The following is a 15,139-nucleotide window of genomic DNA, read 5'->3' on the forward strand; positions in this document are numbered from 1 at the left end:
CAAGATCTGCATCATCTGGCCACCAAAGTAAACTACGGGGTTAGATCGCTATACGTGATAAACAATATAAGAAGCGGAGGAGAACCTATCCTGAAGCTAAAAAATAATCTCAAAAGAATTTATAAGAAGAGAAGGAAAGCTGTGCTTTACAGGAAAACACCAGCTAATAAATACAGAAGAAATGACACAATAAGTCACATTTCACACCTACCACAGCAATAACCGATACACGCAAGAATCATCAACAGATGCTAAAAACCACCGGGTAACAAGATAGCCACACTGGGACTTGCCTCCTGGTCCAGTGGTTAAGACTCTGCGCTCCCAGCGCAGGGGGCCCGGGTTCGACCCCTGGTCAGGGAACTAGATCCCGCGTGCGGCAACTAAAAGAAAAGATGCCACATGCCGCAACTAAAGATCCTGCACGCGGCAAGGAAGATCCCGCATGCCGCAACTAAGACCTGGTGCAGCCAAACAGATACATAAATAAGTATTTTTAAAAAAGATACACACACCGATTCAAAGTATCACCCAAGAGTCATAACCAACGGGGGAAGCACCTTTATAAGTACTGGGAGACACCACCCTAACCAAGTAATCAGACTTTTCTCCAAATCGTCCCCACTGATGGGGTATTATGTACTTCCTGAGGACACATCACCTATGCAGTGTTTCCTGACCAGAAAAAAAAAAATTTAACCTAACTCTAATCATGAAACAACAATCAAAAACAACCAGATCGAGAGACATTCTGCAAAATAACATCCTGGACTTTTCAAAAACGTACTGCCATTAAAGAACAAAAATTAAAAGGCTGGGAGAGACTGTTCTACATTTTAAAGAGACGAGTCAAAACTAATGACTTAAAACAAAGCATATCCCTTGACTGGATCCTACATTTTTTAAAAAACCTATAAATACTGGGAGAACTGGAGGAATCTGAAATGCGGACCATATGCCAGCTAACGGTGCTACGTCAGTGCGATCGTTTCCGGATGCGATAACCGTATGGTGGTTACATGGGAGGGTTTCCCTGTTCTTGGGAGACGCCGCCTGCCGTCCTCGGGGAAGACGTGCCACGATGGCTGCGCCTGACTCGGAAATGGCTCAGCAAGGGGTACGTGAACGTCTAGGGAAGCACAGCTTAGCAGTGATCTGTGTGCTCGAGCCCGCCAATGAGTACTGTGTCCGACAGCAGAAGGAATCTGAGAAGACTTCAGTGTCAGTCACCAGAGAGGGCCTGGAACTTCCAGAAGACAAAGAGAAACAAAAGCAGGACGAGAAAAGACACAGTGTGAAAACGCCACCAGGTCATGAAGGACCTCTTGGAGAAAAAAAGCCCCAAAGCTGGTCGTGTCGAGCCGACTGGTGACATCCCCGTGCTGCATCGTCACAAGCACATCAGCTGGACAGCAAACACAGAAAGAATGGCGAAGGCCCAAGCGTTAAGAGGCAACTCGGCAGCGATGGGTTAGATGGCGGCAAAGAAACACCTGCAGATAAACCCCGGCCATTCCGTCAAGACCTAAGGCAAAAGGCAGAGGTCGACACAGCCGACCACGCCAAGCACTCTTCTGGGGGCCGACGTGTTACGTCTTCTTATCCCCCAGCCAGTCAAGGTGGTCTTGGGCCACCGTCTGAACCCAGCAGCCCATGCCCTTGACCACGAGATGCCACCTCTCGGTAACACCCTGGGATAGCTTGCTGACTCAGAAATGTGTCCAAAGTACCTGCACTCCAGGTCCTGGTACACTTCCTCCGGGCCTGTCCCTGCTCACAACCCTCCCTTTGTCTGGAAGGTCGGAGTCACCTGGTCCACTGACAAACACCCTCACGTTTCAACAGCAGACCAGACACCCTGCCCATAAAGGCACTCCTAGCAGCCACCCTCCCCAGCACTCAGGGGAGCTCTAACCCACACACTGGGCCCTCGGCAGCCTCCCCCCAGCTCTGGCACAGCCCTTACTACGTGCGCGTGTGTATCGCAACTTGTCCCCCTACCCTGGGACGTCTGGAAGTGCAGGGACCAAGTCTAATTCAGCTTTCTCTCCCGGTGCCAATGGTAGTGATGGCTGTTGAGGGCATTAATGGGCAGAAGTAAGACTGCTGAGCAGGAGAAGATGAAGGAAAAGGAAATGAGAAACGAAAAGGTGAAGCAAGGGAAAGAGGAAGAAGCCGGGCAGGGCCCAGGGGCAGGTGCTTCAGGAAGTCCACGCACATCCCAGCTCACCCTGCAGACGGGGCTAGGAACGGGGACTGTGGCGGCTGTGTGGGCGCAGAGGACCCAGATCTTGGTTTCTTCTCACAGAATGCCTAGTTCTAGGGCTAGACCAGGAAAATACAGGATGAGCCTAGAGTACCAGGTGGTGTCCGAAAGCAGGGAGGTGGCTCAGAAAAACAGAAGAATGGGGGCATGTCCTAGGGAGCCGGGCGCCAGCCTGGAGAGCTCTCAGTGGTCGGCTCTGGAATAACCTAGCGACAGTAAACAGCACGGTATTGGATTACAACCCGAAATATAAATATATGCACGAGTCCCTACAAACATAAATAGATGATTAAATAAATACATGGGAGAGAGGGACAAAGCTTCCTTACAAAGCAATTCCACACTGACTCATTTTCAAAGAATAGAATACAGAAGGGGGAAACACTTCCGAGTGGAGAGAGCTGTCATCACCGTCTTAACCAGATGACCGAGATGAGCTGAGTATCACCAGAGATAAGCCACGTTGACATCATTTACCTGCTGATACAACGTGACTTTCTTCCAAACACTCATGACCCCAGTCTAATCACGAGAACAACCTCAGATGCATCCAGATGGGGGCACTCTACAGGGCCCCTGGCCTCCAGACTGTCCAGGTCACGAAAAACACACAAAGACTGAGAAATCGTCCCGGACCAGAGGAGACTGGGGAGACAGGACAACAGACACAAAGGGGGCACCTGGACAAACTCCTGCAGCAGAAAGGATGCTGGTGTGAAACCGGTGTCAGGGAGCCTGGGCGGGGGAGCCCAGAGGGAGCCCCGAGGCAGCCCGGAGGCAAGTTCCTAGTAAGGGACTGTGAGTTTCTCCGTTTCTCAGTGCTGACAAAAGCAGCATGATAACATCAAGGGAAATTGGGCCGGGGTATGGGGAAATTGCGTCCTATCTTTGCAACTTGTCCACATTCCAAAATGATAAGTTCATTCTAAAAATTCTGAAGTAAGCTCCCATCACCCCAAGAAGAAAGCAGATCGCTTCTGCCCAGAGTGGAGTGGAGTGTGACAGAGTGAGAAGAGGGGGGCAGGCTGGACCAGGCTGCACTTCACCAGCCCAGCAGCGCCCGGGGTCCACCACTGACCCCACTCCCCCCAAGCCTCTGCTGTTACATCACCCCCAGCACGTGCACCTGTCTGATCGGCCCCAGTGTCTGGCCTTAGGCCTACGTCATGCTATGGGTCCTGTCTGTCCCGGAAGTCCATGGTGGTCCCGCTCTCTCTTGGCCAAGGGGCGACTGTGGCACCCTGGGTCCCCTTCCCACGCAGCTGCCCGCGGCAGGAGGGCAGGCGCCCGGCAGGAAGGCCCTGGGTGAGGGGGACCCCTGTGCCCGAGTCTCCAGGAGCAAGCTGTCCCCTCAGTCCCCCTCCCGCAGCCGATGGCCAGAGGGCCTGGGCGGGCTGGACCTAAGTCAGAAAGAGCCCCGGCGCTGGGCCACCTGCTCCTGCTAAGCCTGGCCCTTGCCCACCCGCCCTGAGAGGCCGGCATGGCCCAGTGGCACGCTTGGTGCCCCTCCCCGCACCGGGCTCGGGTCTGCCGTGGACCTGAGGCTACGATGGGCTGAGCACCTACTGTGCGCCAGGCCCGGGCTCAGCGCTTCAGGTGCGTCCCCGCCCTCCCTTCTCACACCTCTCAGCGTAAAAATCACAGCGTCACCATCAGCACCCAGGAGCCTGAGGCCTAGGAAGGTGAATAACTCGCCCACGGTGGCCTGGCAAGCCAGGGCCAGGCGGTGAATGAGAGGGTCCCGAGGGGTCTCCACCGTGCAGAGGCTGACCGCACCGGCTCTGGAATCCACACACGTGGGCCCCAGTCTGGCTCTGCCTCTTAAAAGCTGTACCACCTCAGGCAAATGTCCTTACCTCTCTGATCCTCCGTTTCTGTAAAACGGGGACGTGTTCAGACCCGTCTGCCTGAGCTGTTAGGAGAGGCACTGAGATCCCGCTGGACAAGAGGGGCACCCAATAAACACTCATTTTTATTACTTCTGTTATTAAGCCCCATCCTGGGGGGTCTGCCACCCCTCCAGTCCCGGCCCTGCCTCACCTGGGCACGACTCACAGACACAGGGCCTTTCCACCCCAGGAAACATGGAGGGGCGCCCCACTTAGGGCCGGCACGAGGCCTCCCCGCTCCGGCCCATGGCGTACCTGAATCCTCTGTGGTTGACGAAGCAGTGGGCGGCGGACACCATCCAGCTGGGGGAGATGAGGGAAGCCCCACACACGTGGCCCTGGCCCAGGGCGTGGAGGCTCACCTGCCAGGGCCACTCACCTTCGTCCGCGTTCTCACCCCCGACAACCCGAGACTGTCTGGTGAATGACCGCAGCCCACAGTCTGGGAGCGGCGGAGACGGGAGTCACAGTGGGGCACCAGCCCCGCCACCGGAGCAGCAGCCGGGGCGGCCACCTGGCCCCTCTCCCTGCCCCCAAATTCAAACCCTCACTCCCCACCTCCCGCTCCTGCACAGGGGCCTTCAGACATCTGATGGTTTGCTTAGATTTAATTTGGGTGTCATTTGCCCAGACTTTCTTGTCGCGTGCGGAAGGACGCAGCTCTGAGGGAAGAACAATGGGGGACGTGAGGTCACAGAACAGCTGCTGCTCTGCCCACGTGTAACCTACGGCCAGCGCTTCTGAAATACACAAGAGGCTGCAAATTAAAGTACGGGCGGGGTGGGGACAGAACCCTGCCGAGGGCTCCAGGACTTGCCCCTGGGGCCAGGTCTACAGAGCGGGGGTCAGCCCGGCACCGTGGCCAGGATACCAGCCCTGCCACAGAGGCCCCGACGTACTAGCTGCCCTGGGCCTTGCCTCCAGGACCAGAACTGCCTGTGAGGCAGTGCCTGGGTGCCAATCAGCAGAGTTATCCTTTCCTCCAGGCAGACACACCCTCTCCCCAGGGCAGAGCTGGGTGAGTGAAGCGCTGACATAATGCCCACCTCCGTCTGCGCCTTGCACAGTGAACAACCTGCACGACTGTATGGGCAGCCCTGCTCACCACAGTCCTTCTCATCCGAGCCATCGACGCAGTCCTTCTTCCCGTCACACTCGGGGTTGCCCTTGCTCACACAGAGCCCGTCGAGGCAGCGGTAGGTGTGTTTGGTGCAGGTGACGGTGCTCACTGCTCACGGAGGAGGACGCAGGGGGAGGGAATCAATCTCCGTCCCGCACCCAGGCTGACGGTCCCTCCCCCTCACGCCCCTCTCGGGCCTGCCCCCTCATCCGCACCCGCACCCCGCCGACGCCCTCTCTCGCACACGCGGTGCGCAGGGCGTGCCCCGCCGACGCCCTCTCTCGCACACGCGGTGTGCAGGGCGTGCCCAGCCGACGCCCTCTCTCGCACACGCGGTGTGCAGGGCGGTCTGTGAGTGTGACAGGTAAGCGCCCAAGGGAAGGGGGCGGGGCCTGGCCTCACCGTGGTCGCACATGGCCTCATCGGACCCGTCCCCACAGTTGTCCTTCCCGTCACACTGCTGGCTCTGCGGGAGGCACTTCCCGTTGTTACACCTGAAGGTCTCGGGCGGGCAGCCTAGGGAAGCGCGAGGACTCAGCAGGGGCTGGCGGGTCAGCAGAGGGCCGCGGGGAGCCCAGCCGCCACCCGCTGCCCCACTCACTGCAGCCCTGCTCATCACTGCCGTCCTCGCAGTCCTTCACGGAGTCACAGACCCAGAAGAGGGGCTTGCAGAGCTTGTCTGTGCACGTGAACTGGTAGGTGGCGTTGCATTCTGGAGGGGCGAGGGGCCGCAGTTAGACACGAGGCTCACTCAGCAACCGCTCTTCCCAGGAGTTGGGGCACCGCGCTCCGGGGGACCACGTCCCGCCTGGCTGTGGAAGCTGACTCAGCACCGCCCGCTCCAAAGGGGGCCCCCAGGAGCCCGAGGAAAGGCGGCCTGTCGTCTGCCCCGGGCCGGGAACAACCTCCCCCACCGCCTCGGGCCGTCCCGCCACAGGGTCGGTGGCAGAAGTCGGGCACAGCAAGGGCAGAGGATGCCCGGGTCTGGCAGCCCCGACTCACGGCAGTGGAGCTCGTCGCTGTGGTCGGTGCAGTCAGCCCAGCCGTCACAGCGCAGCTCCTCCTGGATACACCGCCCTGTGTTACACATGAACCTGCCCGGGCACGCTGCAGAGAGACAGGGCAGGCCTCAAGTCCACGACCCCCAGCCCCGCCTCCAGCTCAGAGGAGCAAGGCTGCAGCTGGGGGTCTCCAGGCCCGCTGAGCTGTGACAAGGGGCTTCCTATAGCTAGCGGGCGAGGGCCAGTTGAGGTCCCTCCCGCCCCCCATGACCAAACCCCGGGAAGCCCCGGGCAGAGTGGAGAGAGGCTGGCGGGTGCGCATGCAGTTCTACTGCCCCGTGTCCTTGGTCAGCCACATGCCCGAGCGCCAGGCTCCCCGTCGGCAAGTCGGAGCGGCAGCAGCTCTGCAGACGGCTGATGTGTCCCACCCTAGTGTCACACGGCATCACTGGCTTTCCTTAATTCTAAGACATTTTCCACATTCCGATGTTTCTGAAATTGGAATGTGTCTGACAACTGATGTCATCAGGCAGATGACAAAATGGAGAGGAGGTCGTTGTCACTTTCTCTGCACAGGTAGCGTAGTCACTTAACAAAGCGGTTTGTTCATCTAATTACACTTCTGGCGGTGAGCCGTGTAGTTAAATCTGAACTTAAATATGGACGTCTGTGTGCAGTAAAAGTGACTTCCAAAAGGTTATCCTAGGATGCAGGGTTGAAACAAAATAATCACCATGGACGTGGAAGAACTGGTATTCACAGCGGACAGTGAAATTAAAGGTCACGGAAACTACCAGACCTCTTCCGTAGAGATCACAGAATTTCCAAAGCTAGCAGTAGTTCGTGTGATGACTCACGCCCCAGTATGCTCTAATGTGTCTCAAAAGCTTGCTGTTAACCCTACAGGTGCTCAAAGACACACAGAGACAAGCACAGATTCTCAAAGTGATGCAGAACCATAGGGACAATAGACCAAAGGAACTCGGGGGTCCTCGGCCTGAGATGCCGCACCCAGGGACCAAAGGACATGGTGTGTGCCGGCATTCACGGTCGGCCTTTTTTCACAAGTGCATCTAAGGTAGCCTTTGTTTCCCCCCGCAGAAAGCTACTAGAGCAACTGATAATAAATCCTACCGGCTCCGGTGGCCTAGAGTCAGGAGAGCACAGTGCTAATAAAATGCAGAACAGAGAGCTCATCGCGGGCCCCGCCTCCCGAGCGTGTCACTCACGGTCACTGGCGTCGTAGGACAGGTACTCGGCCAGGAACCCGGTGTCCGTGTAGGACTGGTCCGAGTGGAAGTGGACGGTGATCTTGCTGCTGCCGCTGCTCACGACGAACTGGGGCCTCTCTCCACAGTACCTGGGGGCGGCAGGGGCCTCAGTGGGAGGAAGAGGACCCACCCCGGGGCGGGGGCAGCCCCCCTCCCCCTCCCCCGACACCCACCTCTCCCCGTTGATCTCCACGTAGTCCTTGGAGCAGGAGCCCAGGGGGACGTTGGGCTCCAGCAAGAAGAAGGCTTTGAAGTGCACCTTCACATTCTGGTTGTCGGGTACCTGGGGAGAGAGAAGCTGCTGACCCTCTGTGCGGCTTCGCTCCTTCCTAAGTCCGGGGTGGCCCGTGGCAGCCACGGGGCCAGGACCATGGCGGGAAAATGGCTGCCGGGTTCTTCCCTCCGGCCCACGGCGGCATTAGTAAGGACGTGGCAGGAGGGATCCGGGCTCCATGCTTGGAAGACCTTCCAGACTTGCAAACAGCGAGACACACTATTACGTTACTAAAGAAGGCTGGAAATTCCTCCCCCATCATCGACTGGACGGCGTGAGGTGCCCCGTCGGCAAGACGCCTGTCTCCTGCCGTCCAGCAAGCGCGTCCTCTGAGTGTCACTCAGCCTTTGGCCTCGTCCCAACAGCTCCTCTAAGCGGCCGGCGCCCCTGCTCTCACGTTGCCCAGAGCGAGCCACGGCCAGAGAGGGAAGTCCCGGGCCCAGGTCCCTCCGTCACGTCAGGCGCCGGCCAGGAGGCGGGTGTGAGCCCGGGTCTGCTGGATGCTGCCCGAACCTGCCCCGCCTGCGGCCTCCACACTTGCACCTTAGGGGAGGCCGGAGGCACTCATCGTGCTTTCTCCTGCTGCCCTGGAGCATCCCTCCCCCTCCCTGTCCCTTGTCCCACCCACCTTCTCTAGCCGCCTCCGTCCCCCCCATCACAGCTCCTACCTCGATGTTCCAGGTGCAGTTGATGTTGGGTGGGTAGTGGCCTGGATAGTAGGGGCTGCTAAATGTGCCCTGGGCTGCATGCAAGTCGCCTCCACAGCCTGAAAGGAAGGGGAGGGGGGAGGGCGTGAGGACCAAGGGCCCAGGCAGGCCGAGAGCCCTGAGGAGCTGGCTAGCCTCCCTCAAGCTCCTGCCTGGGCACCAGACACTCCACGACCAGGAGAGCCCGAGCGTCAAATGTGGTCCTGAGGCTTGTCCCCTCCTGGGCTGCCCCTTACTGCTCATCCGAGGCAACTGGAAGACCATGGCCTCAAAGCCGGGGTGTCGGCGCTCGGTGTTGGTCACCAGCGTGACGAGCAGGACGTTCTGGGAGGAGAGGAAGGTCAGGTTGTAGGAGGGAGGGTATGTGCCACACAGCCTGCGGGGCAGAAGGGCGGGCGTTATGAGAGCACAGAACCCAGCAGAGGGGCCGAGTGTGGGGTCCCAAAGCCCTCCCCACACAGGCAACCAGCCACCTGAGTCAGGATCTCCTCAAAAGACTGTCTCTGTTTATAACCGCAAGAACTCAGAAACACTGAATGCCTAACAGTAGAGGACTCATTAAACACACTATGGACCAAATAATAGCAGCAGTAGTAACGGCATCAACTACCAACACTTACTAGGAACACGCCAGGCACTGTCCTTAGTGCTTCTGCACCCATTAACTCAGGTATTCGTCACAACAACCATTAAATACGATTATCCCCATTTTACAGGTAAGGAAACAGAGGCAAAACAGGTGAAGTAACTTACCCAAGACTGCACAGTTAATAAGTGGCAGGACTAAACGAAAAGACAACGCATAGAATGGGAGAAAATATTTGCAAACGATGCGACCAACAAGGGATTAATCTCCAAAATATATAAATACAAACAGCTCATGCAGCTCAATATCAAAAAAAACCAAACAACCCAATCAAAAAATGGGCAGAAGATCTAAATAGACATTTCTCCAAAGAAGACATACAGATGGCCAAAAAGCATATGAAAGGATGCTCAACATCGATAATTATTAGAGAAATGCAAATCAAAACTACAATGAGCTATCACCTCACACCTGTCAGAATGGCCATCATCAAAAAGTCTACAAACAAGAAATGCTGGAGAGGGTGTGGAGAAAAGGGAATCGTCCTACACTGTTGGTGGGAATGTAAACTGGTGCTGCCACTATGGAGAACAGTATGGAGGCTCCTCAAGAAACTAAAACTAGAGCTGCCATATGATCCTGCAATCCCACTCCTGGGCATATATCCGGAGAACACCATAATTCAAAAAGATACATGCACCCCAGTGTTCATAGTAGCACTATTACAATAGCCAGGACATGGAAGCAACCTAAATGTCCACTGACAGATGAATGGATAAAGAAGATGTGGTACATATAAACAATGGGATATTACTCAGCCATAAAAAGGAATGAAATAATGCCATTTGCAGCAACATGGATCGACCTAGAGATTATCATACGAAGTGAAGAAAGAGAAAGACAAATATCATACGATATCACCTATACGTGGAATCTAAAAAAAAAATGATACAAACAAACTTATTTACAAAACAGAAACAGACTCACATACATAGAAAACAAACTTATGGCTACCAAAGGGGGAAGGGGAGGAGGGATATATTAAGAGGTTGGGATTAACAGATACACACTACTCTATATGAAATAGATTATCAACAAGGACCTACTGTAGAGCACAGGGAACTCTGCTCAATACTCTGAAATAACCTATATGGGAAAAGAATCTGAAAAAGAATAGACATAAGTATAACTGAATCACTTTGCTGTACACCTGAAACTAACACAACATTGTAAATCAACTATACTCCAATATAAAATTTTAAAATAAAATAAAGTTTAAAATTTTTTTAAATTTAAGAGTCAATAAATAAAGAAATGGAGAAAAGAAATCTCCTCCCCTCAAAAAAAAAAGATGGTGGTCCACTTCACTGGACCACCAGGGGAGTGTCAGGCGACTTCCCTGGTGGTCCAGTGGTTAAGACTCCGTGCTTCCAGTGCAGGGGGCATGGGTTCAACCCCTGGTTGGGGAACTAAGATCCCACTTGCTGTGCGGTGCAGCCAAAAAAAAAAAGAAAAGAAAAAGAAAAAAGAAAAAAATGTGGCAGGCCTGAAATTCAGACTCAGCACTCAGGCTCCAGAGGCCTCAGGGCCAAAGAGCATGTCATGTGCACTAAGCAACGCCACAGCCTGCAGCCATTACCAGTGACAGTCAGAGACACGCTACTCACCTGGGAAGATGATCCTAACATACGCCATCTTTACAAAGCACATAACAAAACCACGTGTGCCACATAACCCTTTTTAGAAAATAAATACACAAACCTACACATAGCAAAAAATTCTATAAGAATGTGCAACACACATTTAACAGTGATTATTTCCAGGTAGGAAGACTATGAGTGGCGTCTGTCCTCTTCGTGCTTGTCTGTTCTCCACCCTGCCGCCCAGGACCAGGTATTCATTTGTTGTACAGTCAATCAGTTAGAGAAACAGAAAGAAACCCTGCATGAAAAGGGTGTTTAGACCGAAGTCCTGGCTGTGAAGCTGTGGCGGCAGATGGCTCCCTCCTGGTTTGGGCCTGAAGTTTAGCCCTTATGAGCTGTGAAACGTCTGCCCGGCTCATTTCCACAGGCAGCAGTGGAAGGCTCTGGTCCACTGAGTCGGGAGCGGCAGGGGGAGCCGAGTGAAGGCAGGTCACCCCCACCGGCAGCCTCCGATTCGCCTCGGCGCCCTCAGCAGGTGCAGTGTGCCTTTTCTTGATTGAAGCACAGTTGATTTACAATGTTTCAGGTATACGGCAAGGTGATTCAGTTCTATGTAGGTATATTCTCTTTCAGACTTTTCCATTGTAGGTTGTTACAAGATACTGAAAATAGTTCTCTGTGCTCTACAGGAGGTCCTTGTTTATCTATTTTATATATAGTAGTGTGTACCTGCTATCTATGCCTTTTTATTTACTATAACCCCGATGCTTTGATCCCTGGGGCTTGCTGACCTGGAAAGGCAGCCCCACCCCCCAGGGCTAGCCAGTCCCTGGAGACAGTAAAGACTGGGGCGAGACTTTCACATGCAGACTAACTAATCCAGAGCCCACACCCCAACACCTTCTCTGTGGAGGTCCCCTGCTCCAGGCCACTCTCCACCTGCCCTGATCACCCAGGTACCAGACGACTGGAGACAGCCCTAGGGCCCAGAGCCCGCTGGAGTTATTCAAACCAGACGGCCTTTCCTGGAGAATCTACAGCAAGGGCTCTTGCCCACGTTTTCCTCCAGCCCCCTCTGCCTCCTGATGACCCTGGTGCTTCCCCATATGGCCCTGTGTGGCCCCACCTCTCAGGAACCGTGAGTAACAAACTATCTTTTCAACTGTTGACCTCACTATCGCTGAGTAACGACGAGACCTTCATTTACAACAGCAGGTGGAGGAATTCCCTGGCGGTCCAGGGGTTAGGACTCGGCACATCCACTGCCAGGGCCTGGGTTCAATCCCTGGTCGGGGAACTAAGATCCCACAAGTCTCGTGGAAAGAAAGAGAGAAAGAGAGAAAAAAAGGAAGGAAGGAAGGAAGGAAGAAGGGAGAGGAGGGAGGGAGAGGGAGAGGGAGAGGGGGAGGGAGGGAGGGAGGGAGAGAGGGAGAGAGAGGGGGAGAGAGAGAGAGAGAGAGAGAGTGAGAGAGTGAGAGAGAGAGAGAGAGAGAGAGAGAAAGGGAGATACAACAGCAGGTGGCACCTCCACTCCAGCAGGTAAAAGACAGGTGAAGGAGCGCCCAGCATCTAGGGACCTGTGGGCCTCCGGCATCCTTGCCAAGGCTGACAGTCACCTCTGAGATGCTCCCCTGCAGCTCGGGCCGAGGACCACGCCATGCCTGCTCTCTGCTGCCTGCAAGCTGGCAGCAGCCTGAACCTCCAGCCTCCACTGCAGTCATTCCGGAAGCCCAGCCTATCACGGGCAGCCGCCAGGCTCCCGCTGCCCACCTCCACTCGCCCGGGACACTCACTGCACCACAGCCCGGGGTTCCACGGGGCTCAGGGTGTCATACACAGTGACCAGGTCACTGCCACTTTTGTCACAGGTCGCGACATCGAAGCTGCGGAAGGTGAGGCTCAGTGTGGAGTCAGCGTTCCCCCGCAGGGTCCACTGGCAGCGGGCGTGAGACGGGTAGGGGCTGTCAGGGAAGCCGGGCGTGGTGAAGCGGGTCGGCTCGCTGCCACGGGCGTGCAGGGCAAAGCTGCAGCTGTCTGTGTGGGGCAAGAGGATATGGGGCAGAGCGGGGCAGGGCCACGAGGGGAGCAACCAGGACCCCCGCCTGAGGTGGAGAGGCAGCCAGGCCTGGCCCCTCGGAGGCGTCCCAGGCTGCTCTGGACCCGGGAGAGACTGGGAAGGGGGCTTCTCATGGCCCGGGAGAGGCAGAGGGATGTGCTGGCCATCACTACCATGTGACTCTGGGGGACCCCCCCCGACTGAAGGGGCATCTGGCCACATACCCCCCCCCCCCCCGCCTCTCCTTTGGGAGGAGGGCGGATACTTACTGTCCTGGGTGCTCTGTACTGTTCTGGGGTCAGTGGCTGAAGAGCAAGAGGGAGAGTAAAGCATTTACTGATGTGTCTATTTCCTTATTCCTGCTTCCTTACTGCCCTAAAGGGAGGGGCCGGCCAGCAGGCAGCCTCCTCTGCTGGGCACTGGCCCTGGGATGCCCCAGGCCAGACAAATGCCCGCCCCGGCGCCCCTGCACTCACGGAAGGCCACCACTGAGGTCAGCACGAAGGAGCTCACGGCGCGGGCTCGGGGCGGCAGCGTGACCACGTGTTCCTGCGCCATGGCCTGCTCGGCCTCCTGCACCAGGTACTGGGGGATGCTGAACTCCGACCAGTAGTAGGCGATGATGCTGCCCTCGCTGTGGAGAGAGGGGCGAGCCTGAGGTGCCGGGGCCCATGCCCTCCCAGGTGCCCGCTGAAGACGGGGCCGGATTAAGAGCCTCCCGAGGGGCCTCACCAAGAGACCTTCTCCAGGCCGGGCCAGCCCCCAGGCTCTTGTACACCCACCCACCTGCTGATCCCTTGAGCCCGAGGCCTGGGCCTCTTCCTCTCACAGCCTCACGCCCAAGCAGATGTGCTGTGTTGTGGGGGCCAGTGCAGCTCAGGCTCACAAGCGGGAAAAATCCTGGAATGGAGTCTGGGTTCTACCTCTAGCTTGGGTGCACTGAGTCACAGCTGCTAGAGCCTGCTTCCTGAACTTGAAAGGGGCTGACAATGCCACCTGCCACACAGCATCCATAGGGATTCAATCAGACTAGCAGAAGCAAAAGTACTTTGGAGATAAAGTCAGGACAAGGACTGGGGCCTTGGCTCTCTAGGCAGGACCTCGCGGCCTCACCACTCCGCAGGGCCCAGACGCTGCACCACAGCAGTGCCTTTCCGCCGGCCTTCCAGCACCCACCTGAAGGCGGTCACAGCTGACTTCTTGTAGTAGGGGCCCAGGACAGGGATCCCGCTGTATAAGAGCTTCAGCTGAGGGAAGGAGAGGAGGCTGATGGGGGTCCAGAGAGCGCCCATGACCCCGGGCCCCCACCCAGGCTCCCTCCCTCCTGGGACCCGGGGCCCCTTCCCAGGTGCCCGGGAGCCCACATCGCACACCAGCCCAGGCATCTGGGAGCAGAGGGGAGCCTCCTTTCTGCTGGGTGAGGGTGCGCGTGCCAGAGACGACAGCAGGGCCTGGGCTCTGCCCAGGGACGGGACTCACCGCTTCCTTCACCTTCTTGGCCAGGTTTGCAAACTCAGTGGAGCTGGAGTTCTCATAGGCATCCAGGAAGTTCTCGTTCGTGATCCTCAGGTAGCCATTGAAGACCTTCTGAACCCGCACGTTCCGGTCTGTGAGAGAACAGTGAAGGACGGCGGTCAGAGGAAGGGACACACGCCCTCCTGTCCCCCCACTGTCACAGCTGCCCTCAGCCACCCCAGGGGAGCAGACCCTGAGCCCCATCACCTCCCCGTGGGAGAAGCCCTCCTTTCCCTCCCCCCAAACCGCACCCTCCCTCCCTCCCGCTCACAGCAGGCGGCCCTGGGTGGGCCCTGGAGGAGGGTCCACTCACACTGAAAGTGCCATGCCAGGAGCCCCGCCATGAGGGACAGCACCAGGAGGCCAGCCAGCACGGCTACCAGCACCACCCACTGCCGCGGGCCGCCCTTCTCCACCTTCCTGGCGTTGTTGGCCGGCAGGAACTCCACGCCTTCCTCAAAGCCATGCATGTTCTGAACAGAGAAATCAGTGCACTGCCGGTCAGAATCCCCGGCCACAGCAGCCTCCCAGCCCGGCTCGGGCAGAACCTCTCCATGCTGTCGGGTCCATCCAGGAAGGAAAAGCCGGGAGGAAGGAGCAGTGGCCTCCCCTCTATGCATCCCCAGGCACGTGCTGCTTAAGGATTGTGAGTTTAAATAAAAGGGAAGCAAGCAGCCCACCTGACCCCAGTCACTGAGGCTGTCAGCTACGTGAATCATCTTCGATGCAGGAGGATGCCCAGATGCGGGGACAGAGGGCCCAGCGCAGGGCCAGGACTGCCTCGGGCGAGCTGCGCTGTATGCCCTGACCC

General features: G+C 56.7%; 1 protein-coding gene across 3 annotated transcripts in view; it reads right to left on the bottom strand.

The window, feature by feature from the left end:
• ST14 (suppression of tumorigenicity 14) overlaps nt 1–15,139 on the bottom strand; it is a 40,917-nt gene that overhangs the window by 4,477 nt on the left and 21,301 nt on the right. Inside the window, exons 2-17 of one of the 3 annotated variants that reach the window (XM_032640426.1) lie at nt 14,642–14,801; nt 14,293–14,420; nt 13,990–14,060; nt 13,290–13,447; nt 13,083–13,118; nt 12,551–12,791; nt 8,765–8,904; nt 8,490–8,587; nt 7,721–7,830; nt 7,506–7,636; nt 6,278–6,382; nt 5,877–5,987; nt 5,678–5,791; nt 5,261–5,383; nt 4,411–4,597; nt 4,123–4,204 (exon numbers count right to left, since the gene is read on the bottom strand). In XM_032640426.1, coding sequence (XP_032496317.1) covers nt 4,123–4,204; nt 4,411–4,597; nt 5,261–5,383; nt 5,678–5,791; nt 5,877–5,987; nt 6,278–6,382; nt 7,506–7,636; nt 7,721–7,830; nt 8,490–8,587; nt 8,765–8,904; nt 12,551–12,791; nt 13,083–13,118; nt 13,290–13,447; nt 13,990–14,060; nt 14,293–14,420; nt 14,642–14,801 — 1,995 coding nt within the window. The remainder of the gene's footprint in view (nt 1–4,122; nt 4,205–4,410; nt 4,598–5,260; nt 5,384–5,677; nt 5,792–5,876; nt 5,988–6,277; nt 6,383–7,505; nt 7,637–7,720; nt 7,831–8,489; nt 8,588–8,764; nt 8,905–12,550; nt 12,792–13,082; nt 13,119–13,289; nt 13,448–13,989; nt 14,061–14,292; nt 14,421–14,641; nt 14,802–15,139) is intronic. The other 2 variants (XM_032640425.1, XR_004351116.1) reach the window with 2 other exon arrangements.

This window comes from Phocoena sinus, chromosome 8, assembly GCF_008692025.1.
Source record: "Phocoena sinus isolate mPhoSin1 chromosome 8, mPhoSin1.pri, whole genome shotgun sequence".
Classification (NCBI taxonomy): Eukaryota; Metazoa; Chordata; class Mammalia; order Artiodactyla; family Phocoenidae; genus Phocoena; species Phocoena sinus.